At 50.5% G+C, this 24,629-nt stretch overlaps 1 protein-coding gene across 4 annotated transcripts in view; it reads left to right on the forward strand.

Moving 5' to 3' along the window:
- Positions 1 to 770: 770 nt before the first annotated feature.
- The window catches only part of COL17A1 (collagen type XVII alpha 1 chain), a gene marked incomplete at both ends in the record, with an annotated part of 42,902 nt that continues 19,043 nt past the window's right edge, over positions 771 to 24,629 (forward strand). For 3 of the 4 annotated variants that reach the window (XM_082854270.1, XM_082854272.1, XM_082854271.1), the window contains 23 exons: positions 771 to 822; positions 2,923 to 2,967; positions 4,215 to 4,319; positions 5,364 to 5,498; positions 7,720 to 7,767; positions 8,673 to 8,708; positions 9,727 to 9,774; positions 11,153 to 11,296; positions 12,526 to 12,684; positions 13,298 to 13,369; positions 14,688 to 14,759; positions 15,581 to 15,649; positions 16,733 to 16,894; positions 17,269 to 17,349; positions 18,483 to 18,527; positions 19,550 to 19,762; positions 20,343 to 20,564; positions 20,928 to 20,957; positions 21,336 to 21,362; positions 22,710 to 22,736; positions 22,839 to 22,901; positions 23,652 to 23,756; positions 24,529 to 24,591. In XM_082854270.1, the coding sequence (XP_082710396.1) occupies positions 771 to 822; positions 2,923 to 2,967; positions 4,215 to 4,319; positions 5,364 to 5,498; positions 7,720 to 7,767; positions 8,673 to 8,708; positions 9,727 to 9,774; positions 11,153 to 11,296; positions 12,526 to 12,684; positions 13,298 to 13,369; positions 14,688 to 14,759; positions 15,581 to 15,649; positions 16,733 to 16,894; positions 17,269 to 17,349; positions 18,483 to 18,527; positions 19,550 to 19,762; positions 20,343 to 20,564; positions 20,928 to 20,957; positions 21,336 to 21,362; positions 22,710 to 22,736; positions 22,839 to 22,901; positions 23,652 to 23,756; positions 24,529 to 24,591 (2,023 nt within the window). Of the gene's footprint in view, positions 823 to 2,922; positions 2,968 to 4,214; positions 4,320 to 5,363; positions 5,499 to 7,719; positions 7,768 to 8,672; positions 8,709 to 9,726; positions 9,775 to 11,152; positions 11,297 to 12,525; positions 12,685 to 13,297; positions 13,370 to 14,687; positions 14,760 to 15,580; positions 15,654 to 16,732; positions 16,895 to 17,268; positions 17,350 to 18,482; positions 18,528 to 19,549; positions 19,763 to 20,342; positions 20,565 to 20,927; positions 20,958 to 21,335; positions 21,363 to 22,709; positions 22,737 to 22,838; positions 22,902 to 23,651; positions 23,757 to 24,528; positions 24,592 to 24,629 lie in introns of all 4 variants that reach the window. The other variant, XM_082854273.1, reaches the window with a different exon arrangement.

The raw sequence follows: 24,629 nt of genomic DNA on the forward strand, positions 1-24,629 counted from the left end.
ACATATATACAATGGAACATTACTCAGCCATAAAAAGAAATGAAATTGGGTCATTTGTAGAGACGTGGATGGATGTAGAGACTGTCATACAGAGTGAAGTAAGTCAGAAAGAGAAAAGCAAATATCGTATGTTAACGCATATATGTGGAACCTAGAAAATGGTACAGATGAACCAGTTTGTAGAGCAGAAGTTGAGGCACAGAAGTAGAAGAAAAACGTATGGACACCAAGGGGGGAAAGCGGCAGGGGTGGGGGGTGGTGGTGGGATGAATTGGGTGATTGGGATTGACATGTATACACTGATGTGTATAAAATGGATGACTAATAACCTGTATAAAAAAATAAAATTAAAAAAGAAACAGGTTATGAATTTTTGATTGTTGTGGCTGGATTATGGGAACAGGGATATTCATTGTCCTATTCTCCCTGTTTGTATATATATTGTATTATAAAAAGTTAAAGTTGAAAGCAATTTAAATCTTTATCAGTGGGGAATGAGATAAATTATGGTGTCTCCATTCAAAAAAAAAAAAAAAATTCCCAATACGAAGGAGTAGAATCCAAGGTGGAATTATTAAATTACTCTCTCACTGATACAGGAAGTGGGAATGACTCTTGTTAAAAAAATATACACACGAAAGAATTATGCTTTGAATTCTAGGAATCAAGTTTTGGTTCTCAGCTTGAATAGTAGGGACCTATACTTATGAAGTGATGGTCATAGACATGGTTATTCATGGTTTCTGGCTTTTTCCATAGGGGGCGATGGTATGGATGTAACCAAGAAGAACAAACGAAATGGCAGTGAAGTCACTGAAAGACGTAAGGGCATGAAACGTGTCATTATAAAAGTAAAAAAATTTTTGGAAAGAGTAAATAATTTATTCCTAATTCTACCACAACTACTGTATCTTTTTTTCTATTTCTTTTGTTTTTAGTTTTTTCTTAGCTTTTTCTTTTTGCTTTTTTCCCCCACTGTATCATTTTAAATGTTTTCCTAAATAGACTATTTCTTCCTATAAGAAGCCTTTTGTTGATTTTTTTTTTTTTTGCGGTACACAGGCCTCTCCCTGTTGTGGCCTCTTCCATTGTGGGGCACAGGCTCCGGACACGCAGGCTCAGCAGCCACGGCTCACGGGCCCAGCGGCTCCGCAGCACGTGGGATCCTCCCGGACCGGGGCACGAACCCGTGTCCCCTGCATTGCAGGCGGACTCCCAACCACTGCGCCACCAGGGAAGCCCTGTTGATTTTTTTTAACACACGTGTAATCAAAATGTGTTCTGCTTTTTCTTCAAAGATGATAATCACCATTTCTATGTTCCAGTTTTTATAACCAGCATTTTTAATGGTTTCATAATATCCTGCTGAATGAATTTACAACAGCTTATTTAACCGTGTTCTATTTTAGGGATACAGGGCAACAGAAATCCAAGAGAATAATATCCCATTATTGCAGGGACAAAGTTGGAATCACACTGGTGTCACAGTTGCAGTCTACACTGAAAACTGAAAACAGACACATTTCTTTTGTGAAACTGCCCAAATAATAAACTCAGAGACATTAAAATAGCCCCTTAACAGCTCTGACTCTTTCATTTATCCTGTGACTTTCATATATTGCCAATAAAAAATTCTGGCTCCACAGACTTGGAACTTTTAGCTTAAGCAAGAATTTATTTTTATGTGTCATAGGATCCCAAAGGTCCACACAATGAGAGGTTTAGTGGAAGCTCAAGGACTATTATTCAAATCAAGCTGCCATTTTAGTCTGAAAAACCATTTCCTTTTACGCATGGAATGATGCTTCTGCTCCATTCATAACGCCATGTCGCTGCTAGGGCAACCAAGCTAAGGAACACGCAGGGTGAAGAAGGAAAGGGTGAGGGAGCAGTAAGACCGGTGTGGGATGCAGCAGTTGCCAGCAGCACAAAGTGATGCCCCACAATCTTCTTCATCCTTTTCTCCTTTCACCAGCCATACGTGCATACACAACACGCATATGAATATGCTTGGGCGTGTGCACAAGAAGGGTGCTTCTAGAAACCAGCGACCTTAGCTAGATAGGTGCTCCTTGATGTCCAACCCAGAGGGAGGTAGTGGTTGGTGATGGTCACAGGCAGAGCACAGAATTGGCCCAGTTACGGTTTCGGGAATCTACTCACCTCCCCATGCTGCTGTAGAGGAGAGAGTGATTCAGGAAGGCAAGAGGTTTTTCTTCTAACTGGTGTTTTCCAAAAACACCGGAAGCTTTTGTGACCTGTATAGACTCACCATCACTTGGAGTCTTCTCAGTTTCCGGAGGCAAAGGGACTGGTTCTTCAAGTCTGTCTTGGATGTTCATCTGTCCAAGCACCAAATGTGACTTACCGACCCCCTTCCTTCCTACACCTCCTCACACTCAGGGGTGGCCCTGAAGACTTTAGAATGAATTATGATGTCCTTGAGACACCCCCAAATTCATAAAGAGGTTCAAGGTAATTATTCGCATCACAGTGTAATCAGCCAGGATGATATGCTGGCCTCAGCTGGACCGGGTGACCACTTAGAAGGGGCAGTGCAGAGAAAGAGAGTGACTTGAGGGCCTGATCCTCCTTCAAGGGCAAATCCAGGCCTGGACTAGATCTAATTGTTATATGAGAGACATTAATGCAAGACAACTCATTGTTCAAATCAGTGAGTAACTAACTACTTTTGGTACCAAAGGGATATAAACCTGTTTTCCAGGTACGTTAAGCCCTATTGTTATTGCACCTATTTGCTTTTACAGTGGGTCAGATCAAATACCTTAAAGCACAAGTGTATAGAAGTCTATATTGAACCTAATTTAATGAGCCGAACCTGTGAACGATGTGAGACCTTGCCAAAGTACAGAGATTTCAGTACATTACTTAAGATCTCATCTTTTCTTTGTGTTTTTCTAGTTATCACGGAAACAATAACTACAAGACTTACGTCCTTACCACCAAGTAAGTGACCATCTTGAGAGCTTTCTTCTCAGTAAGTCCTGTGTGAAGGGCTCCACATGTAACATTTTCCGTGGGTGCTCACTCTCCCGTTGAGCAAGTCCAAAATATCTGAAATCTTTTATTTATTTATTATATATATTTTTTTGCGGTACGTGGCCCTCTCGCTATTGTGGCCTCTCCCGTTGCGGAGCACAGGCTCCAGACACGCAGGCTCAGCGGCCATGGCTCACGGGCCCAGCCACTCCGCGGCATGTGGGATCTTCCCAGACCGGGGCACGAACCTGTGTCCCCTGCATCGGCAGGTGGACTCTCAACCACTGCGCCACTATGGAAGCCCTGAAATCTTTTTTTCAAACAACTGTATTGAAATTACCTTATATCCCACAAAATCCACCCGTTCAAAGTGTATAATTCAATGGTTGCTAGTGTATTTACAGAGTCGTGCAGACCCTTTGCAACAATCTAATTTTAGGACATTTCCATCACTCAAAAAAACCCTCCACGGCCATTAGCAGTCACTCCCATTCCCGCCCTTCTCCCCAGCCCCTGAATACCACAAATCTACTTTCTGTCTCTATAAGTTTGCCTGATCTAGACACTAAAATTTCAGAAATCTTATCCAGCCTGGGCCTGGGGTGGAGGAGGGAACCACAGCCAGGCTTCTGTCTGAATCCACTTTCTTCTCGGGAGGTTATTAGGGTTAATGGATTCTATAATGGAGATCTGAGCCCTCAAACTAGCCCTGCACCTCTCGGGAAGCCTGGCTCAATGTGGGGAGTGGGGAGATCCCTCCATCCACACACGAGGTTGGAGCATGATGGGCTGCCAGGTGAAACACCAGCAACCCAGAGCTCTCACTCATCCCTCCAACACTTCCAGTGGCTGCCATGTCCAGTGTACCGACCAGGCATTCAAAAAAAGCAAGCCCAACCCAGGCCTTGGCCTCAAGGAGTTTTCGTCACTTGCTGACTTTTCAAATATTTAATTTTCCTAATCAGCAACTTGCTATGCTCCACCCAGGGAACTTTCTTTTTAAATTGGGTAGAATATTTGCTCTTGACATTTGTATCAAAAACAAACAAACTGAGAGCACGGCAGCATGTATCCTGCAGTGCAAGTGGGAAAGGGGCCCCAAACCAAGAGCCTCGTGGGTGAGAAGCCAGGGAAGGCTTCCGAGGGGCAGGGAACGAGGAAACCCTCTGCACTGACTCCACTTGTAAATTGTCACCTGCTCCTCCTTTCTGCAGAAGGGGGCACCAGCAATGGCTATGCTAAAACAGGCTCTCTTGGTGGAGGGAGCCGGCTGGAGAAACAGAGCCTGATGCATGGCAGCAGCGGCTACATAAACTCAAGTAAGTGGCTGCTGGTGTGAGGGCTGGGGTAGGGCAGATGGACAGGGAGAGAGAGGGTCCCGAATGGAGGGGGACCATTACCACTGTTTGTCACCCATTCCAAATACCCCAAAGAGCTGTGTAAAGGACACACATCCCACCAAAGGTGAGACTTTCAAATTACCCACATTTGAAGCCTACTTAAAATGGAATCAGTTATCATTCTGTCCCCCGATATAAATAACAATAATTAATTAAGAAGGCTTCCTGGGGAGTTGACTCCTTTCCCAATGAGTTACTCTCTTTAAGCCATCTCTTTTAGAAAAGGGTGTGCATGTCTGAGGGTTTACAGTTTGAATTAACAACAACAAAAGAAACTTAAGGATTGGGTTACTGTGCTAAGGAAATCTGGTGACATATGAACCCACACTTTGTGCATTTCCACTGGGCAAGCGTCCAGCACAGGCCTAGTTGTTCCCAAAGAAGCATTCTTTCATGGTAGCTTTCAAACTGAAACAAAACAAAGCAGGGAAAACACACACACACACACACACACACACACACACACACACACACACACACACACACACACACACACACACACACACACACACACACACACACACTACCGCTGAAGCCATTTTTAAAATCTTGGAATGACACTAAAGAAAAGACCCAAGACAGGCAAACAGCTGGGCTGACCCAGTGCAGCGCCTGCCCTTACCTCTCGAGGAATACTTCCACTTGGGGTTGTATTCTAGTCCACCCAGCAGTGCTCTACGATTGCAGGCCAGGTCCTCAAGAAACATCCCGCTTCTCCATTTCCATGCACTTTGGCCACAGACATAAAGGACCTCCCTACCTTCCAGTAGCAATAATTCCATCTCCCATTTCTGAGCAGCCGCAGGAATGCTGAGGGGTGGATCCTTTCGGACGTGCTCTCCTGAAGTCCTCTGGCCCCTCCACAGGGCCCTCCTTTATTAGGAGCAGTCTGTGTGCACTTAGTGGAACCGTATGTCGATCTGTGAAGTGCTCTGAGGGCCTGTGCTTTTTCCCCTCTTGTAGGTGGGAGCACACGAGGCAATGCCTCTACCTCCAGTTACAGGAGGGCCCCTGGTGACTTGGCCTCCACTCTGCCCAACTCACCAGGCTCGACCTTTGAGAGAAAAACGCACGTCACCCGCCATGGAACATACGAAGGTACCGGTCCCACAGATTTTAAGAGAGAGCTACTCTCTTCCCTCAGTAACTTCTCTCATCCTTTGAAGACTGAAGCCTCAGCCACCTGTCTTCACCTGGGCCTTCCCACCTTTCTTTCCACTCTTGTTTCGGTTCTTTTACGGACTCAGGTTTCTTGGGGATTTTGTTGATTTATCGACCCCTCATTTATTCATTTATCCATTTATCCATTTAGTCACTTTTTCAACTGGTATTTTATCAGATATGTACCAGGCGTTTAATGCCGTGCAGAATGCCTGGATGGACGCTTAAATGAGTCAGACCTGGATCTTGTCTTCAGAGGGCCTAGGATCTAATAGACAAGTTAAGATGACAGATAAGCTATAATGTAAAGTAGAAGGGGGTTATATTTCCAGATGGGTCTTCAGGGAAGAGTCTATGTGGGAGGTGGCATCTGAGCTGGGCCTTCATGATGTGTAAGACCTTTACCCGATGGAGAGCTGGGCTGTTCCAGGCTGCAGGAACAGCAGCACAGCGAAGACGGGAGTCCAGGGCTCAGGTACGAGCAGCAGTGGTACTTGTGTGAAGAGAGATGGAAAGACTCAGATTCGGTGCTAGGCCAAGACGTTTGGGCTTTATTCTGCACACAGTGAGGAGCCACAGAGATTTCTGAGCAAAAGCGTCCATCATGTCTGTGGTCCAGGACTAGAACTCTGGTTGCCATGCTCAGGACGAATAGGGCGGGAAGAGGCTGAACACGGTGACAAGTTAGGAGGTGATCAGTAGTCCGGGGAGGGGAACCTTGGCCGGGACTGCGGTGGTAGCAATGGGAGCCGACAGGAGGACCTGGAGTGAAAGGTGTTGCAGAGCTGGAATTGACAGGCTTGTTAATTATTCAGTTTTGGGGGGAAGGGAGAAAAAGGAGTCAGTGTTTCCACTGAGATTTCAGACACGGGTGGTTGGGTTCATTGTGGTCCCAAGAACTGAAGCAGGGAGGCCAGGGGGAGGCCTCCCAGTGGACGAGTTCAGTTATTTTGTCCTAAAGTGGAGCTGCTGCCACAGCTTTCTGCTGGGGGTACCACGCAGGCAGTGGGACACATAGGACTTGCACTAAGGGGAGAAGTCAAGGCAAGACACCCGGTTTGGGGTTTTTCACAAGGAGTTGTTAGTAGAGGTTGGAAAACTGAAGGAGTTGGCCAAGGAAAGAGTTTAAAAGCAGAAGGGGGGTTTCCCTGGTGGCGCAGTGGTTGAGAGTCCGCCTGCTGATGCAGGGGACACGGGTTCGTGCCCCGGTCCGGGAAGATCCCACATACCGCAGAGCGGCTGGGCCCGTGAGCCATGGCCGCTGAGCCTGCGCGTCCGGAGCCTGTGCTCCACAACGGGAGAGGCCACAGCAGTGAGAGGCCCGCGTACCGCAAAAAAAAAAAAAAAAAAAAAAGCAGAAGGGAACCTAGAAAGATAAAGTTGGGGGAAGACGGAGAAAGAACAGCCAGATCACAGAAAGGAGGAGGAGTCAATGGTGATGCCACTGAAGTCAGAGAGAGGGAGAGAGGGAGGGAGGGAGGGAGGGAGGGAAGTAGAGCGCTCATGACCAAGAAGGAGAAGGCGAGAGGAAGACATCTGGGTCCTGCTTCTAAGGTTACTGGAGCTCCTGGTGATCTGAAGAAACATTTTAGTGGAAAATAGACAAGCCAGGCGGCAAATGGGTCTAAGAGTGAATGGATATGGGTACCAACGATAGAGAAGCAGGATTAAGGATGGGTACCCCAGTAAATGATTTTGACCCACGGCTGCCAGGTGTAGGGAGAGCCCCAAACCTAGGCCAGGTGGATGGGGTCACCACAGTGCTTCCTGCTGCTCTGCCGGCACGTGGGCTTGTCTCTTCATTTCACAAGGCCCACATCCGGGACGAGCTGCATGGAGTCAGAGAACCCCTGGTGCTGACAGCACGTTCATTTGATCAGAGCCGGTTCGCTGGTGTCAGCACTGCATAGGGCCAATGCAGTCGAGGACATGAAAACAGAAAGGAAACGAAAACTTCCTGCTCTCCTTTGCTCAAACCTTGCCCCACCACAGTAGATCAGTGACCAGAAGGGAGTGCCGCAAGCACATCCATTGGGCGAATCCTGTTTAAATCTGGTGCTGAACACCCAGGCTGCAGAGCTTCAGAAAGGACCCACTCTCTGGGAAGCCGTTTGGGCCTAAAGGGCCATTTGTACTAAGTGTTTTTTTCTCTCTCCAGGGAGCTCCAGCGGCAACTCTTCCCCTGAGTACCCTCGGAAGGAATTTGGTATGTCCTATCCTTATTTTCTGGAGAAATGGTCAAACGTGCCTGGCGGGGATAGAGGGGGAGCATCATGAGTTAAGTGGATTCTTCTCGAGGAGTTTGACCTCTGCTGAGCCCTCTTCCCTGCTCTTTATCCTGAAGCATCTTAAGGGGACTGTCAGCCACATTAGTTTGCTGTCATAAGCCTTTGCTCGTGAAATGGCAAGTTATTCATACAAGGCTCAGGCTTGGACAGATAAGCCCTCAGGCCAGGCAACGGTCATAGGATTTTTCCTTCCACAGGACCCACAGAGACCTCCCTGCAAAGGGGAGCAGGGCTTAGAATGCGCAGATGTCCAACATCCCAGCACCTCCTCCAAAGCAGTCTCAAAGGGACACATTTTAACCAAATGAAACCCTAGGCTGTATCTTCACATGACTTTAAATCTTTAGTCCACATTCTTGGGTTCTCACTGTGCATATGAATTTGTGATATGATCATTGATTTTACAGTGATTATAATTTCATGCATTTATTTGCATACAGTGGGAAAATGAAGGCAGTCTCTAACAAAAGACCTGGAAAGGGAAGGACCTGGCAGTCTTTCGATACAGTTGATCAGTGTGGTCAGCCAGTCCGAATGGATCATGCTCCCAACTTCCTTAGTTAACACTAAGTGTGAGCCAACTTCACATTCATTTGCTAACTTAACACCCTAAATGCACTGAGGCTTACAAAACTTGCTCTGCCCCTTGGCTATGTGGGCATGACCTACTAAGCACCCACCATACATTAAAGCTTCGATCTGGATATAAATGCACTATGAAAACAACCTCCACCTCCCACCCAAATAGGTCTGCCTCCATGTCACAAATATTTAGCATGTCACCTCTTATATGTGCCTAATATTACTTTCCTTTGTTTCTCAGCGTCTTCTTCAACCAGAGGACGGAGCCAAACACGAGGTGAGCTCTGGTGCTGGATTCAGTTCAGTTCATTCAACCAGTATTTTCTGAGCTGCTAACGTGTGTCCAGCTGTGAGCCAGGAAATGTGAGGTGTAAAGAATGAATAAGTCACGGCTTCTAAGGAGCCTGTAGCATCTGGGCATCTTCCGCTGGCTCCACGAGGGTGGGAAGGGTAGATTTTGACAGCGACCTAGCAAGTACACGGAGTGGTTCGCACTGCTGTAGGTTGTCTGAAGGTGCTGGCGTCACATCTGGTTTCGCACCCAGCCTCCTGGGTGACTTTAACAAGATGTGCTATCATTGCCTTTGTGCAGCAAAAAGTGAGCACAAGCCCTTCTTTTTCATCGTTCCAGGGGACAAAGGGCTCCCTGAGAGTTTTGCACTCTCCACGACTGCCTGTAGATAAGGCCCTAGGAGGGAACGTGTCCTGGAGAAAGCTGGCCTTGATATATCCGGTGAGGGTGGCAAGGAGCGTGTGAGGGCTATATGGAAGGCAGAATTCTTCACAGGCCCCGGGAGTTCTCAATGACCAGTCTAAACTTCCCAGGGGCCTGGTTGTATTGGTAACTGGAAAGTTAGGCACATACCGACCACCTACAACTTTAGGCTGATAGTCCGAGAGAGGCCCATACTCCACCTGAAGCTCATAATGTTAAATCACCCACTTTCTGCCCTAAAGAGGCCAGAATGGCTAAGGAAACACTACAGGCTTTAGAATTGTCTTGTTATTGCGGAGAGGGCCCTGTGAAAGGGGCTGGTCATTGCCGATCGTGATGGAGTCTCGGGGCTCAGCCTGGCGTTTCTGCTCCAGGCGCCTGGGAGGTTAGCTGTGGGCAGGCTGGGGGGTGGAGAGAAGACGCCTCTTTCTAAGCACTCTTCCTGGGCACACCTAGCTTTTCTGTTCCCAGGACACAGATTGCAGAGCAGCCCAAAGATAATCTGCCGCTCAGAGCTCAGTGTCAGGCAGTGTGAACCAAGCTCCTTCATTCACAGCTTCTCCATCTCTCCCCTGTACAGAGAGCGAGATCCGAGTTCGACTGCAGAGTGCATCCCCATCTACCCGATGTAAGTGCTCAGGTCTTGGGAAGGATCCAGGAATCCAGGGCTACTGCTGTGTGTGTGTGCACGTGTGCGCGTGTGTGTGCAGTCACTCCATCATAAGTGACATGTCTAAGGCCTTCTCTGACAGGGACTCCGGGCTGGGTGCGGGGGGTGAGGAGCTCTGAGTCAGTCATGGTCCCTGATGCTTCACAGTTCACAGACTAAGGGGAGACAATAAACCTACCAACCATGACAGCTCAGGGAGCTGAGGGAGTGGGGGCCACAGGAGTCTCCCCGGGCTAGTCAGTCACTTGAAGGGAGACTGAAGGGTGGGTCAGCTAGACTCAGCGAGATGAGAGGGCAGAGACACGGGAGGAAGGTTCAGTGCAGCTGAAGGAAAAAGAGCAGGAGGGGACGCAGTGGGGCTGGTGAAGCTTAGAGAAGGCTCAGAAGCAGAGTGTGAGAGTCTGAACTCTATCTCGAATGTCAAGGATTTCCCGGTCTCTGTCTGTGACTGTGTTGGACTCCTGTTGTTTGCCATTTTGAAATGAGCCCAAATGGGTGAGAACCAAGTACAAAGACTAGGAGGAGAAAGATCTGGGTCGAGTGGCTCAGCAATCAGAGCCTGGGACTTGCCCAAAGAACTCAGGGCCTGGGCTGGACTCCAGGCCTGATGCTGTCTCACCTGAGTCCTTCCAGGCTCGGGGTGCTGAGCACAAAGGATGGAGCTCTCGGGAGAGGGGCTGCCTGGGCAGTCCTCCAGCAATGTTGTCTGAAGATGTCCTGTGCGTTGCCCTTGCGCGACGCCTCCCTCCCTTCTGTTTGTCACCTCAGGAGGCACGGGGTGCTCACTCCACTGAATCACCTCGCTACAGATTATATCAGCCAGAGGGTCTTGCAATTAACCCACAGGAAAGCAGTGTAATATTTAAGAGTTATGGGCCACAAATTCCATTTGACACTACAGAGCACACAAGGTCAGGGACCCAACACCTGAGGCATCCTGTACCCGGGATGAGACCACTGCTGAAGCATTTGTTTCAAGGGGTCTGGTGCTCCAACTGTCCTGGGTGTAAATGTTCCAGGATGACAGTGTCTTCCAGCCACAGAATCTTCCCTGTGCTGTCTGATGAGGTCTCATTAGGAAATATGTACTGAGAACTTTGACCTCCTTGTAGAGGCACTGTATTTATGCGGCCACTAATATTACAAAACACCAGGTTAATCGGTGCTATAAATGGACAAAAGGCAAAAATTATAAGGCTAACCAAAAATGTCCCGGCGGGTGAGGTGGAGGCTTCATCCTCCCTAGTATTCAGAGTGCCGCGAATGTTCCTCCCACTGCACTTGGGCTCAGGAAGGAATCCTGGGCCTGATGAAAAAGCGGAGGATTCCTTTACAGGGACGGAATTGGATGACGTCAAGCGTTTGCTCAAGGGAAGCCGATCAGCAAGCGTGAGCCCCACCCGGAATTCCTCTCACACACTCCCCATCCCCAAGAAAGGCACCGTGGAGACCAAACTGGTGACAGCCAGCTCCCAGTCAGGTAAGCCCCACAGCCCCGATCTGCTGTGGAAGGAAGGGAACAAGGTGGCAGATGTGTCCGGGCAGGGCTTTCAGGCTGTGGCAGAGACTTCACAAAACCCTGAGCATTGCTCTTCCTGCAGCGAGAAAATGTGGGATGCACCCTTCTCACCCCCATCTGGTCAACCATTCTATGTGCTGGCTATAGTCCGGCTCTAGATCCTAGAGATTCTCTCCCAGGAGATTCTTGACATGTCCTGGGAATGTGTTGGCCAGGTTTCCTGAATGAAGACTATTGGGGAAAGTTGCAGTGTCTTCTATCATTCACTCATTCATCCAATGAACATTTATTATATGCCAAGCACCGGGCACTGAGGAAAGACAGTGAGCAGGACGGACACGGCCACTGCCCGTGTGGATGTGAGGGCCTCTGGGGGGAGTCAAGCAGGATGAGTGTAGTTCAGCATTCATACATCACGTGCCTACCAAGGGCAAGGTCTCTGGAGGGAGATGAGGAAAGAAGCCAGTTCTGCTATGAGGTGAAGCTTTCCTCTCATTCACTACTGAAGAAAAACCATCTTGAGATAGTGATCTTGTGTTGTTCAATATAAAACCAAAACCTCAGGGTACTTTGTGACCTGAGTGGCTAACTCCCTCTCAGATAAGAAATAGGCAGAACTGACTTCAGACTTGAAGAAGTACCCATAGCCCCTCTTGGGGGCAGAGTGCCCCTTGGGTCTGGTTGGCACATGGGAATGTTTAAGGAGGGTTCAACCGGAGAAGGCTGCCACCCATGCGGCGTGGCCTTGGGACGGAGGGCTTCCCTACCTGTGCTGCTGTCTGCCTGGAATTCTACTGTAAGGGAGTCACAGGTTCATGGCATCTTGGAAGGTGGAGTCAGCAACAGAGGGAGAGAGAGACCGTTGGTGGGAACAGTGCACCAGGGGGTGGCAAAGGGGGCTTAGCAGGAGAAATGGGTGGACCGCAGAGCAAAATTTACCTACCTCAGATTTCACCAAGAGCCAACAAGAATTTCTAACCCAAGAGGTCAGGTTTTCACCAGCTCTGAGATTTCAAACAGAAGTGATATGACCAACTGTCCCAGTTCACCTCAGACTGAGGGGGTTGCCAGGGCATGGGATCTTCAAGCCTAAAACCAGGAAAGTCCTGGCAAACCAAGCCCACTGGATCCCCCCAGTACAGAGGGGGTTTGTCTCTCACTGGGGTGTGGTCGGGCATGTCTGTTTCCAGTGTCCGGCACCTATGACACAACCATCCTGGATGCCAACCTTCCCTCCCACATGTGGTCCTCCACACTGCCGGCAGGGTCCTCCATGGGCACCTATCACAACAACATCACAGCCCAGAGCTCATCCCTCCTCAACACCAATGCCTATTCTGCAGGATCAGGTACGTGGCTTGCAGTGCACATCCCCTCCCAGTGCTAAGCCCTCCACGCCTTATGATGGAGCTGAATGACCCCTCCGGCACTTGCCATCCCCAAGGCTTCTTAGAGGGGCTTTCTGTGGCCAAGCATCCCAAGATTTTTCCACTGGAACTTCAATTCAACTTCTATGGCATTTCCTCTGGTGGGTCCCCTATGGAAAGGACTACATGGTACCGTGTATCCAAAAAAAAAAAAATATATATATATATAATGGGAAAGAACATGAAAACAAATGTAAGGAACCTGGTTTCACTCCATGTGGATTAACTGTGTGACCTTAAGAGGTCATTTAACTTCTCTGGGCTTAAAGTGCCTTCTCTGTAAAATGGTCACTAACAAGAGGGGCTTGGCTGGAACTGATGTCCACTCAAACCCCACCGACCTGTGACCGCCCATTGGCTGTTATGACCCAAGGCACACCACAGACTAATGGTTGGTTCCGTGCTGCAAAGCAAGAGCCCAGGTTTTTCCTAAAAACAGAAATGTAACACAATGCAGTGCTGGCCTTTCTTCCTGTGCTTCTTTGCCCCTGTTCTGTGTGGACGTCCTCTCACCAGCCTTCCTCTTCCCCCACAGTCTTTGGAGTTCCAAACAACATGGCCTCCAGCTCCCCAGCTCTGCAGCCTGGAATCAGCACCAGCTCCTCAGGTCGGTGCTTGCCAGCTTGAAACAAACAGGGATGCTCTTGCCTAGTGAGGACAATGGAATGGTTTGTAGGGAGGATGTTCTTCCTGACCGAGAGCATGAGGACTTCCTCCACGCCCATGGCAACGTGGAACCAGCAGCCAAGGAGCTGCGTTAGAAGGCACAGAGCCTGCCCTCCATAGGAGACACGGCTCAGTCCTGGAGGGAAAGGGCTAAGGGGGAGGGCGCCGGAGACCACACTTACGTGCTTATTCTGCTCTGGTCCCCTTACTTAATGGGAGAGGTGGAGAGATGGAAATAAAGGGGCCAAGTGAGGCAGAGCTCAGGATGTTTTCAGGTGGAAAGCATTGTTAATTTAGAAAGAGCTTAACTTCACATCTTTTTATAAATATCGCAGTTCCTTGGCGGCTCAATAATGTTACTGCTTAACGTCCAAGGCAAACATAGGATCCTTTTACAGAAGTATGTGTTCACTCTAGTTCCACGTACATCGTAATAGCCTATACGTAAATAAGTGATCCGCCCACATCTTTTGTTAAAGCAATCTGCCTCCCCTCTGTGATATCATGACTAATAAATACGGTGATGGCTGGTATTCTTGGCTTCTGATTTTAACACCTCCAATTCACTAGAGTCCCACAAGCCCAGAAGACACCAGCTTCATGCTTTGTTCCTCCTGCCTTTGCTATTCAATCAATACTTTGCAAAGTCCTGACTGAGGAGGGCAGGCTGATGTTGGATCCATGATCTTGTGCCCCAAACTCTAGACAGGATGGAATAAGAGAAGCTGTTACCTGGGGAGGAATGAGCTTCTGCACATTGTTAAAAACAAACAAATAACCAGCCTTTGAAATCGTAATGGGGGCGAGGGGAGTTTTGTGTGTTTGAGCCAAGAAAAGAAAGGAGGAAAACAAGGGTCCTGCCCAGTCAGTGCTTCTTAGCCTCCACTGTGTCTGTATCCACAGTTCCCACACTGTACACCACGGCACCCAAGGGTCCTGCAGGGAAGGGAACCCCTGGGATATTTTAAATTTTTGAGGCATACAGCAACAGACCCTATGCGAACTACCGCTATTAAGTTGTGTGAACCTAACTACTCAATAAATGGAGCTTAGTAACTTTTGCCTGGGGTAGGGAGGTGGGGTATTAAAAAAATTGCCGTGTCAGTGAGAGTGTGGGAACTGAGAATGTCAGGGATCTCTGTCATATGCAAAGGCATTACTTGTGAAAATGGTTTGGGGAGCTCCTGGGACTGGCTGCCTTAACCTGGGGGGGCCTCATCTATGTACCTGCACTCACCTGTCCTCAATTCCTCTCACAGTGTTTGGCATGCAGAACAATCTGGCCCCCAGTTCACCTGCCCTGTCCCATGGCATGACCACCACCTCCACAGGTCCGTAACTGGGGTTTGGAGCCTAGGGGATGGGAAATAACGCCTCTTTGCAGCTATAACTCACAATAGCCCTTTTCAACAAGGGAATTAGAGGGGCAAAAATGTCCCTAAAAATCAATCGACCTTTCCCACCAAAGAAACAACCCTCCACACCTCGACCCAGAGATGCCAACCTGAATCATGTGCTGGCTCAGACATGAGTGGGAGCCTGTGCTGGGGGTGTCTCCTGTATATCCCCATGTCTCACTGCTGTCCTTGACAGCCCACTGTCACTGCAAGTCAATCATCTGGCTGACTTTATAGTGCACCCGGCGGGGTGGGGGACAGAAAAGGTGCGAGCCTCAGCCTTTGAACTCAACTTGCTTACTGTTAAGTTGGAGCAGAAAGTCTAAGACACATGAAACATCTGGGGGATCCTGTTAGCATGAATCAAGCTGTGCAGAGCAGGTGTTAGCTGAAGGAATTCAGAAGGGAAGGAGATGTGGGAGGGTCTGGGAGGACTTCACGGGGGAGGTGGCCTTTGGAATGGTCCTCCAAGGACAGGGATTATATCATAGACGTTTTCATCTAAACTCACTGCTGCCCCCAAGGTGGGAGAGAGTTGATTCCATTATTCATTATTATTCTGTTCATTATTATCGGGTTGGCCAAAAGTTCGTCCAGGATGCTACCGAAAACCCGAATGAACTTTGTGGCCAACCCAATATCTTCCTCTCACCTGGGGAGGCTGCCTGTCGGCCAGGGTGGGTCAGGCTGCTTCCACCAGCGTGGAGCTGCCCTCCTATGCTGGCTCTGCTCATTCATAGGTTCTTCTCTTGCAGCATATGGTGTGAAGAGAAACATGCCCCAGAGCCCTGCCGTTGTGAGCACTGGGGTGTCCACCTCCACAGGTGAGTGCTGTCCCCAGCTGCTGGGGGCAGGCTGGCCCACAGGAAGAGCTGTTTCTGAGTGACACGTGGCAGGAGGGGACATAACCCATTGGTGGTCTGAGGTCTGCAAATGGGACTCACCCCACGGGCCTCTTGGTTGTTTTCAGGAGTGGGCAGGGGGGTATGCCCCTTACCTTACCTTGGCCTTCCTGTCCCAGGGGGCCAGGAAGCTCCACGCCTGCCCGGGGTCAGGCACTCACACCCCAGCCCCCACCCTTGTTGGAAGCCCCTGGCCTGGTTACTGGTTACCCATCACAAGGGCCAGGGCGCCCCCCAGAAGCTGCTGCACCCTCCCTACTTCCCGTGGAATCTATCAACTTAGGCTGCCACGAGTCATGCGTCCATCTCTTCCGTTGCTCTGATTCTGGTGCGTTTCCCTCCATTCAACAACTCATTCATTCAAAAGCCGTTTACTGAGCACCTGCTTTGTGTGAGACCGTGTTCTGAGTTCCCGGATTACAGACATAGGCAAGGAGGCTAGATTCCTGCCCTCACCAGGCTGACAGTTCCAGTGGAGGAGGCAAGTGGAAACAAGTGGAAACAAGTATACAGGATAGTTACAGGAAATGACACATAATTGAAGGGCCGACATAATGCCGTGGTAGAGACAGGCCTGTGTGTGCGCTGGACGGAGTGGTCAGGAAAAGCGCCCCCAGGCTGCAAACACTTGAGACCTGCAGTTAGAAATGAACCCACTCAGTTGATTAAAGAAAGGCCTGCCTGACACAGCAACTTTTGACCATTCACTGAAGACCCTGTAATGTTCAGGTGGGGGGCAGCCCTTCAGGCCAGCCCCCAGCACTTCTGACGTTGACCCGACCTCCTGATGGCCAGGCCCAGCTAGGCAGGGGAGGGTGTCTCTGGTCCCCAAGATGCTTCTTAGTAACCACGGAGAGCAAGAGCAGGAGACCCTCCGACACACCCACTAACCCTTTCTTTTCCTCCACCCTCCTTCTCTTCCTCTTCTCCTTCTTCTGGTCATTTCTTCCCTCTTCCTCTCCCTCCACATTTTCCGTCCTCCTCACCCACTTCTTTCCTCTCCAGCCAGCACCACAAGTGTCCAGAACAATGACCTCTTGCACAAGGACTGTAAATTCCTGATCCTGGAGAAAGACAACACACCTGCCAAGAAGGAGATGGAGCTGCTGATCATGACCAAGGACAGCGGGAAGGTCTTCACCGCCTCCCCCGCCAGTGTCACTGCAAGTACGTGGGAGCCCACGAGACTTGGGTTTTGGAAGAAGGACAAACAGCGTAGACAAATGTCCTAGCAAGATGGTTTGAGACATTTGAATGATGAAACCACAGTCATCCCATTCAAATGGAAAATGGCTGACAAATAGGGTGTCCCAGGGTCTGCCTTGAATGCAGACAAGTCAGGGAAAGTCCAGCAAAGAGCTCCCAGAGTATCTTTGGGCAATAATAAGTCTCCTAACCACAGGCCCAGACCGGGGGGATTAACCCCGGGAAAGCAGGCCCTCTTCCTACCAGGCTAGCTTCTACCTCCACAAGCGGGAAAGGATGTGGGGTGGCGGGAGCGGGGAGACAATATCTGGGGTCATCGTGGGTTGTGTGCATAGCTTCTTTTTCAGAGGACACCCTAAAAAAGGAAAAGCAAGCTGCATGTACCACTGACACCTACCTAATGTCAGAAGCTAACGGTAAGAGCAAATCTGATGGCTGTCCACTTTGACTCCGGCCAATCCATCTGTCATTCATTTGTCTCCCAAGACCTCAGCACTCTGCGTGTGGTCCTGGACCAGCAGCATCTGTGAGACCTGGGAGCGCGTTAGAAATGCAGAATCCTGGGCCCTAGCCCAGACCTGCTGTGTCGGAGGCTGCATTTTAACAAGCTCCCCTGTTGAGTCACAGGTGCTAATTATAGAAGCAAAGTCTTCTCATGGTACATCTAAAGTCCACAGTGGTATTTTTTTCTCACCTTACTTGTCCTCCATAATTTTCAGAGCTAATAGAAAAAGGCTTTTCAAAGCACTTGCTAGCTTTATTTTTTTTCTTCCCAAATACCTGGCTTCTGTCTTGGATAACCACATTTCTTCACTGCTCTGCTTCCTGTGAATCTCTCCAAATCACTGATTTTAAGGAGGTCAGTAAAGGAAGAGAAAAGTTAAGTCACAGAACATTTTTTTTAAAATGCAAATGACATCAGTTATAATCCTCTCAAGGTTGGAAGCCAAGTCTTCTAAGTTAGCAGTTCCTTACATTTTAGGGGTGGAGGTGGGGTTTGGAGCCCAAAGATCCTTTTCAGAATCTGGTGAAAGCTATAAACAAGTTTTCCCAGAAAATTCCACACATGCCCACAAACTCAGTGGTCAGATAGCATCCAAGACTCATGCTCAGCCCTCCTCCAAGCCCGTCTTTGCCTTTCTGTTCCCTCCACCCCAGGTTAGGAACCTGTGTGCAGTCTTGTAACCAAGAAATCAAGAGTCATTTCTCACAGGCACATTTATTATTTGAATGCCATGATCATTCCTAACATGGTCCTCCAAAGAATGTCTTGGACTTTAGAGGTTGAAGGTCACAAGAAGGTTATGACACTGCTTTTTCCCACTGTGACTTGTTTGCCAAGCCATGTCTTCAACAATGTGATTGTTGCAAATATGAGATCTGTGAGGACTTAGTTAATAGATGTTCCTGCACGTGGCTGTTCCACAAGGTCCCTGGGGGCACATCTACTTCAAGCCCTGTCCCAAGTCCACGCACAGGCTGGACTGGACTGGGCTCCTGCAGTTGAAAGGCTCAGTCAAAACATGTGTTCTCGGTGTTTGTATTTCAGGAGACATGAAGACCGTGTCCGCAAAGGGCAAGGCCGCCTCTGCAGGTGAGTAAGACCTGGGCCCTGCAGTGACTGGAGCGGAAAGGGCTGGTTATGGTGAATGGAATAGATAACGGCCCCCTAGCCTGGAGCCAGGGCGTGCATGAGCCACCCAACTCTACAGATCTTCCCCAGAAGCCTTCAGTGGGAGCGGGGTGGAGGGCGGGAGAGGGGCTGGCTGGGGGCTGGAGCAGGGCTGCTGAAGGAGCTTAGCTCAGGAGATGTGCTCACGGGCCACACTGCCCCTGCTGGGTGCCCATTGTCTGCCCTTAGCTGCAGAGTCTGCCAGCATGGCAGGAGCAGCACAGCAAGGCTACTGTCGTGTCTTACAAACCACTCCCCTTCCCCCACCCACACGGGCTGCAAGGTGACACTAAGACCACACACTTCTCCAGTCGTTTACACTTTCCTCACTTGCTCCCATAATCTGTGAGAGAAGCAGATCAAGGGGTATCAGCCCATTTTAGATACTAAAAACAACACTTTCACTGAAACTAAAAAATAAATAAAAATAAAAAGCCTCCTGACCACCCCTTAAGAGCTGAGTGTAGTTCTAGGCACTGTGGGGATTACAAGGAAAGAGCCATGTGAACTGAGACATGAAGATGAGAATTATTCAGCTTTGGGCACAATAAAATGCAGGAGGTTGTAGCAGATCCACGTTCATAACCAAGGATTTTAAGCCTGGTCGTAACTGCTACATCCTCTGCTAATTACTCTACATGCCTTATCTCATTTCATTCAACATCCATCTCATGAAGAAAGGTCAGCTTTGAACTCTATTTTATAAAAAATGAAACAGAGAGGTTAAGTGACTTTCTCTGGGTCACACAGCTCAAGGCCAGGATTGTCAGACCTCCACTCTTCGCCAACCACAGCCCTGTGTTTTTTCCAGGAGCCACACAGGAACCTGAAAGCCCCACTCACATTCACTCAGGCCCACAGGAAGGCACCAAAAGTTGGAGAATTTGGAGGGAAGAGGGCAAGAGCTGCCTGCATTCACCTTACCCTTGCCCTCTCTTCCACAGACTTCTACGGCTACAACCACCACCGTGGGGGCGGCAGTAGCAGCGGCAGGGGCGCCGGCAGCGGGGTCTCCGGTGGAGGCGGCAAGGGCTCGTGGGGAGCAGCGCCAGCCTGGTGCCCCTGCGGCTCCTGCTGCAGCTGGTGGAAGTGGCTGCTGGGCCTGCTCCTCACCTGGCTGCTGCTCCTGGGGCTGCTCTTTGGCCTCATCGCTCTGGGTATGTGGTGATGGCAGCCCCGCTGCCTGTTCCGAAGGGCAAGAATCAGTGAATGTCCCAAGCGTCAGGGGCCAAGGGTCCAGAGATCATGGGTGCAGACCCCATGTTACTGCAGATGAGAAAACTGGGCCTCCAGGAGGCATCTGGCCAAGGTCCCATGGCTGCTCCCTGGCTGAGCTGGGACTCTAAGGCAGCTCATCGGTCCTGGCCCCAGGCCCCAACCCCGTGGCATCCTGCTCTAAGCACCTGGCTGCCCTTAACAATCAGGCCAGGCCTTTCATAGCCTTTTTACTTTCCACGTTCTGTTGCCCCTCACACCAGCTCCTGGGAGAGAGGGCCAGCTTTGTGACCATCTCAGATGATGGCCAGGCGTCTTCAAGGCTCGGTTCCAAATTTGAGTAGCTTATCCTGCTGGTAGCCACGACAGACTGTCTCCCCCAAAATATGCCAACAAAATGTCCGCATGGCATGAAGAAGCCGCCACAGACTCCAGAGCCCCCTTTTCAGGCTCCCCTGGAAGCTTGGAAGGCACTGGCTCAGGGGCCCCTGTGCTGACACTGCCTCCGTGTGTCCATTTCAGCCGAGGAGGTGAGGAACCTGAAAGCACGTGTGGACGAGCTGGAGAAGGGCAGGGGCAGCATGTTCCTTTACAACAAGAAGATGGAGAGGACCAGCCAGGACTCCGTGCAGGGTGTCGCGCCGAGGCTGGGCGAAGGTGTCGGCAAATCTGGGCTTGACGGCTACAGTCAGGAAGACCTATGGCAATTCATGAGGGGCAAGCTGATGGCAGAACAGGAAAACGGTGAGCACATCGCAAGGCAAAGGGCCAGTGGCTCCCGGTCCCGGCTCCTGTATGTGGCGTGGTACCCATTTAGGGCACTCTCAAGCTCCCCTCATTCAGCCCTCTTGACAGCCCTGGGAGGGAGGGAGGGAGGGAGGACCCATATTGCTATCCTGTTTTACAGCTAGTAAAACTCAGACCTGGGGAGAATTGCCCATGATCAAGATCACACAACCTGCACACTTTAGAATCAGATTGCTAGTCCTAGCCTCTGTTTCTTCCTACTGTACCACAGTGATCCCCTTCAAATGTGTGTGTGCATGTGTGTATGTGTGTGTGACACAGAAGATATGCGGCTAACTCAGGCTTTGCTGTCTCTTGTAGGAAATCTCCGAGGAAACCCTGGCCCTAAAGGTATCACAGTGGATGGAGCCCTTTCCCTGCTCTCATTTCCTGCACTTGGAGCTGGGTTTTCTGGGAGGATCGGAAAACTTCTCTGTTTTGCACATTGAAGGATGAGCAGTGGAAAGATCTTACAGAATCTGTTGGGAGGGTTGAGAATTGGCTCTACAGTCAGAATATCTTAGAATGAGAAGGGAACTAAGGCATCATCTAAGAGAGGCCGAGTGAGGTGCCCGAGAGACACAGACGGACACCGCGAGGAAGCTACACCACACGCCAGCGCACCTTGAAATGTCATTTACACGCTGTCAGCTGGCCTTAAGATACTAGGAGAGAATGGCCCTTGGGTTCTCACCCCATCTCACAGTTTTCATGTCTTTCTGATTTTAGGTGACATGGGAAGTCAAGGCCCTAAAGGTAAACAAAACCTGGAAAATTTTACCTTAAATATTAGCGAGGGTTGACCGTTTGAAGCGATCAGCAAGTGTCAGAAAACGCACCTCCCACTCCCCTGGCCATCTCCCCTTGTGGTAGGACCGGGAATTGCACACCCTCGGGCTTTTGGGACCCGGGGGCTTCACGGCAGAGCCAGGCTACATCTCTGGGGCAGCACGGTGGCGCTGGCCCCTTCTCAGGGATTCCCACGCCAGGGACCCTGAGGAGGCCTGCATCCAGGGCCTGCATCTCCCCCAGCTGCAAAGGGCAGCCTGAGGGCCTGCTACTGCACAACCCCTGGGGAGATTTCGAGAAATACAGATTCCTGGGCCCTGCCAGGAATCAGATGCTCTGGGGATGGACCCCCTCCCCCCAGGTTAATTCTGATGAACCAGGTCAGGAATCACTGATCCAGGTGAGAAGCCTGCTCTCAGGGGTTTTAGCCCAGGTAGGCTGGGAATAAAAGCCACCAGTCAGGAATGGAGCACCTGGAGGGGGGGAATTCAGTAGGAGCAACACCACCTGCCTTCAGGGGAAGTAGGGGTGTCTGGCAGGGAGACAGGACATAGTCACAGGAAAAGGTGCCCCTCAGTGTTGGTTAGCTGGGGGACAGTCACCTGCTAACTTGGGTGGCACAGTGTCACTGTAGGAAACTGATACGTGTCCTCAGAAAAGTGGTCTGACACTCACTGGGACAGGCCTAGGGGTGGCAGGAAGATCTTTCCAATCCCAGTGACCACAGAAGTGCCCCTCGATCTAGCTGAGTGGGATTCTCAAGATTCGGGGTATGTGGGAATTGCTGGAAGATTCTGGGCTCTACTCCCAGAGCCTCTGAGGAGCAGGTGTGGGTGGGGCCGTGAGCCTGTGGCCTGGATCAACCCCGGGTGGTTCTGAAGCCAGGGCTGCACAGACCATTCTGAGAATCACTATTGGGAATGACCGGGTCACCCCTCTCTCCTTCCCAGGGGATCCCGGTGCAGGAATTGGGGTTCCTCCACTCGGTGGCCCTCAACTTCAGGATTCCCTGCCCCGACACGCACACCCTGGGTCACCGCCTCAGCCCCCCTTCCTCAAGGCTCCAGCTTGCAGGTCCCACACCCCTCCTGACTGTAATATAGGATGCCCAGTCAAATGGGAATTACATATAAACACTGAATCGCTTGTCACTATAAGTAAAAGTTTATTCAATGTTTTCCTGCAATTCAAACTTAGCTGAGAGTCCCATGTTTTTACTTGCTAAATTTGGCGATCCCACCTGAATTCCACTGGTGGCTCCTTAGGTGACCCGCCTGAGTCCTCTGGCTGACTTTTTTCTCTCTGTTCCCACAGGAGATCGAGGCTTCCCTGGGACTCCAGGTGCGTAGCCTCTGATGGTTCTGCTGAGGTTGCAGGCTGCCCGGTCCTTGCTCCTGGGGTTTGGGAGGAAAGCAGGGCTGAGCTATTCTTGTGTGTCCACAGGTATCCCTGGGCCCTTGGGCCACCAAGGTCCGGAGGGACCAAAGGGACAAAAAGGCAGCGTGGGTGAGAACCGCTTTTCTGTTCACTTATTCCCTCATTCCCTCATTCATTCATTCATTCAGTGAATGTTCGTTAAGTGCCTGCTGTGTGTCAGACCCTGTTTTAGGTGCTGGGGAGACGTGGTGAAGAAAACAAAACCCCTGCCTACTTTTGGGTGGAGATAAACAATAGACATGATAAATAAGTGAAGCACATAGAGGGAGGCAGTGGCCCGTGAAATGGGGACACAGAGCCCAGTGGAGCCTTGGGAGGGCTGAGGGGTAATTGAAAATAGGGCTGGCAGGGAAGGCCTTGCTGAGAAGGTGACATTTGAGCAAAGAAGTGAAAGTGGGGCGAGAGCCAGGCCTGAGGAGATCTGGGGGAACCCTCTAGGCAGAGGGAGCAGCTACACGCCCTGGGGCAAGCGTGTGCCCGAGGATCCAGGAGCTTGGGGGCGGGGGAACAGGAGGAGTGGGGGCGGCTGCTGGAGCCCACTAAGAAGGCAGAGAGTCGAGAGGGAGGGGCCCTGGAGGCCTCGCGAGGGGTCAGCTTTTACTCCCAGTGAGTAGAGAAGCCGTTTGCAGGTTGGGGCAGAAATGGGACACGATCCACTTGCCTTTTCAAACTCTCTGGCTTCTGCTTTGAGTCTGGGCTACAGGAGAGAGAGAGAGGTAGGGAGTTGGGTGTGGACGCTCCAGGCAGGTGTCCCGCCAGCAAGGTGCTGCCTGGGGTGTCCTTCGCGGCCCTAACTGAGATGGACATTCCTGTCTTTAGGAGAGCCTGGCATGGAGGGACCCATGGGCCAGAGAGGGCGAGAAGGCCCCATGGGGCCTCGCGGTGAACCAGGGCCTCCTGGGTTTGGAGAGAAAGGAGACAGAGGTAAGACGTGATTCCTTCACCAGGAGGGTTAGCTGCGTCCACACTTCCTTGTTTCATCATTCTCCCTCCCTCTGTCTTTTACTAGCATTAGCTGAGCACCTGCCTTGAGCCAGGGACTGTGCTGGGCCCTGAAGAGACTGTGGTCTAATGAGGAGGCGTGGGCTGGGCTGTGCATTCAGGCCTGGGGCTAAGACCCCTGCAGTCTGAGTCCACAGAACATGGTCACAGGGAGAAATGATCTTCCCGGGAGGGGGTGGGGACGAGTCAGGGCTGAGGTGGAGAGCTCAGGGCAGGGCCTGACGGAAGACAGAGTAGGGTGCCTGCCCTGGAGCCTCTCATGGCTGGAAGGAGGCAGGGAAAGCTTCAGACACCAGCCCAGCCCTGGAGGGAGCTGGGAAGATGTTGCATTAGATACTTAACTGTGAGCCTGCTTTCACCAGGGGAAGTGAAGCACAGACACCAGAAATCCTCTCAAGGCCAAAAGATCGTGAGCAAGAATCTTTATTTTTAGCTTCACTCTCTCTTAAAAATATTGCTCACCCAGGCAACAAATACTTATTGAGCACCTACTGAGTGCCAGACTTCATGGAATATAAAGACTCTGGAGGTAGAAACTGAAGGTGTTTTGCTGATTCTTGGCCTCATGGAGGCCCCAGTGGATCAGAGACCACTGGCAGGGTGGGAAGTGTTCCCTCCACCCTGCAAAAGACACCACTGGGCTGGGTGGGCAACCAAACTGGGGTACTCTCTCAAAGTGCTTATTTCTCCCCAGGGGATGCTGGTCAACCGGGCATTCAAGGCCCACCTGGTGTCCCAGGTTCTGTGGGTCCCAAAGGTAAGCCAGGTACCCAGACGGTACCCAAGTTTGCCACA

This window comes from Leucopleurus acutus (assembly GCF_964270905.1).
Source record: "Leucopleurus acutus genome assembly, chromosome: 14".
Taxonomy (NCBI): Eukaryota; Metazoa; Chordata; class Mammalia; order Artiodactyla; family Delphinidae; genus Leucopleurus; species Leucopleurus acutus.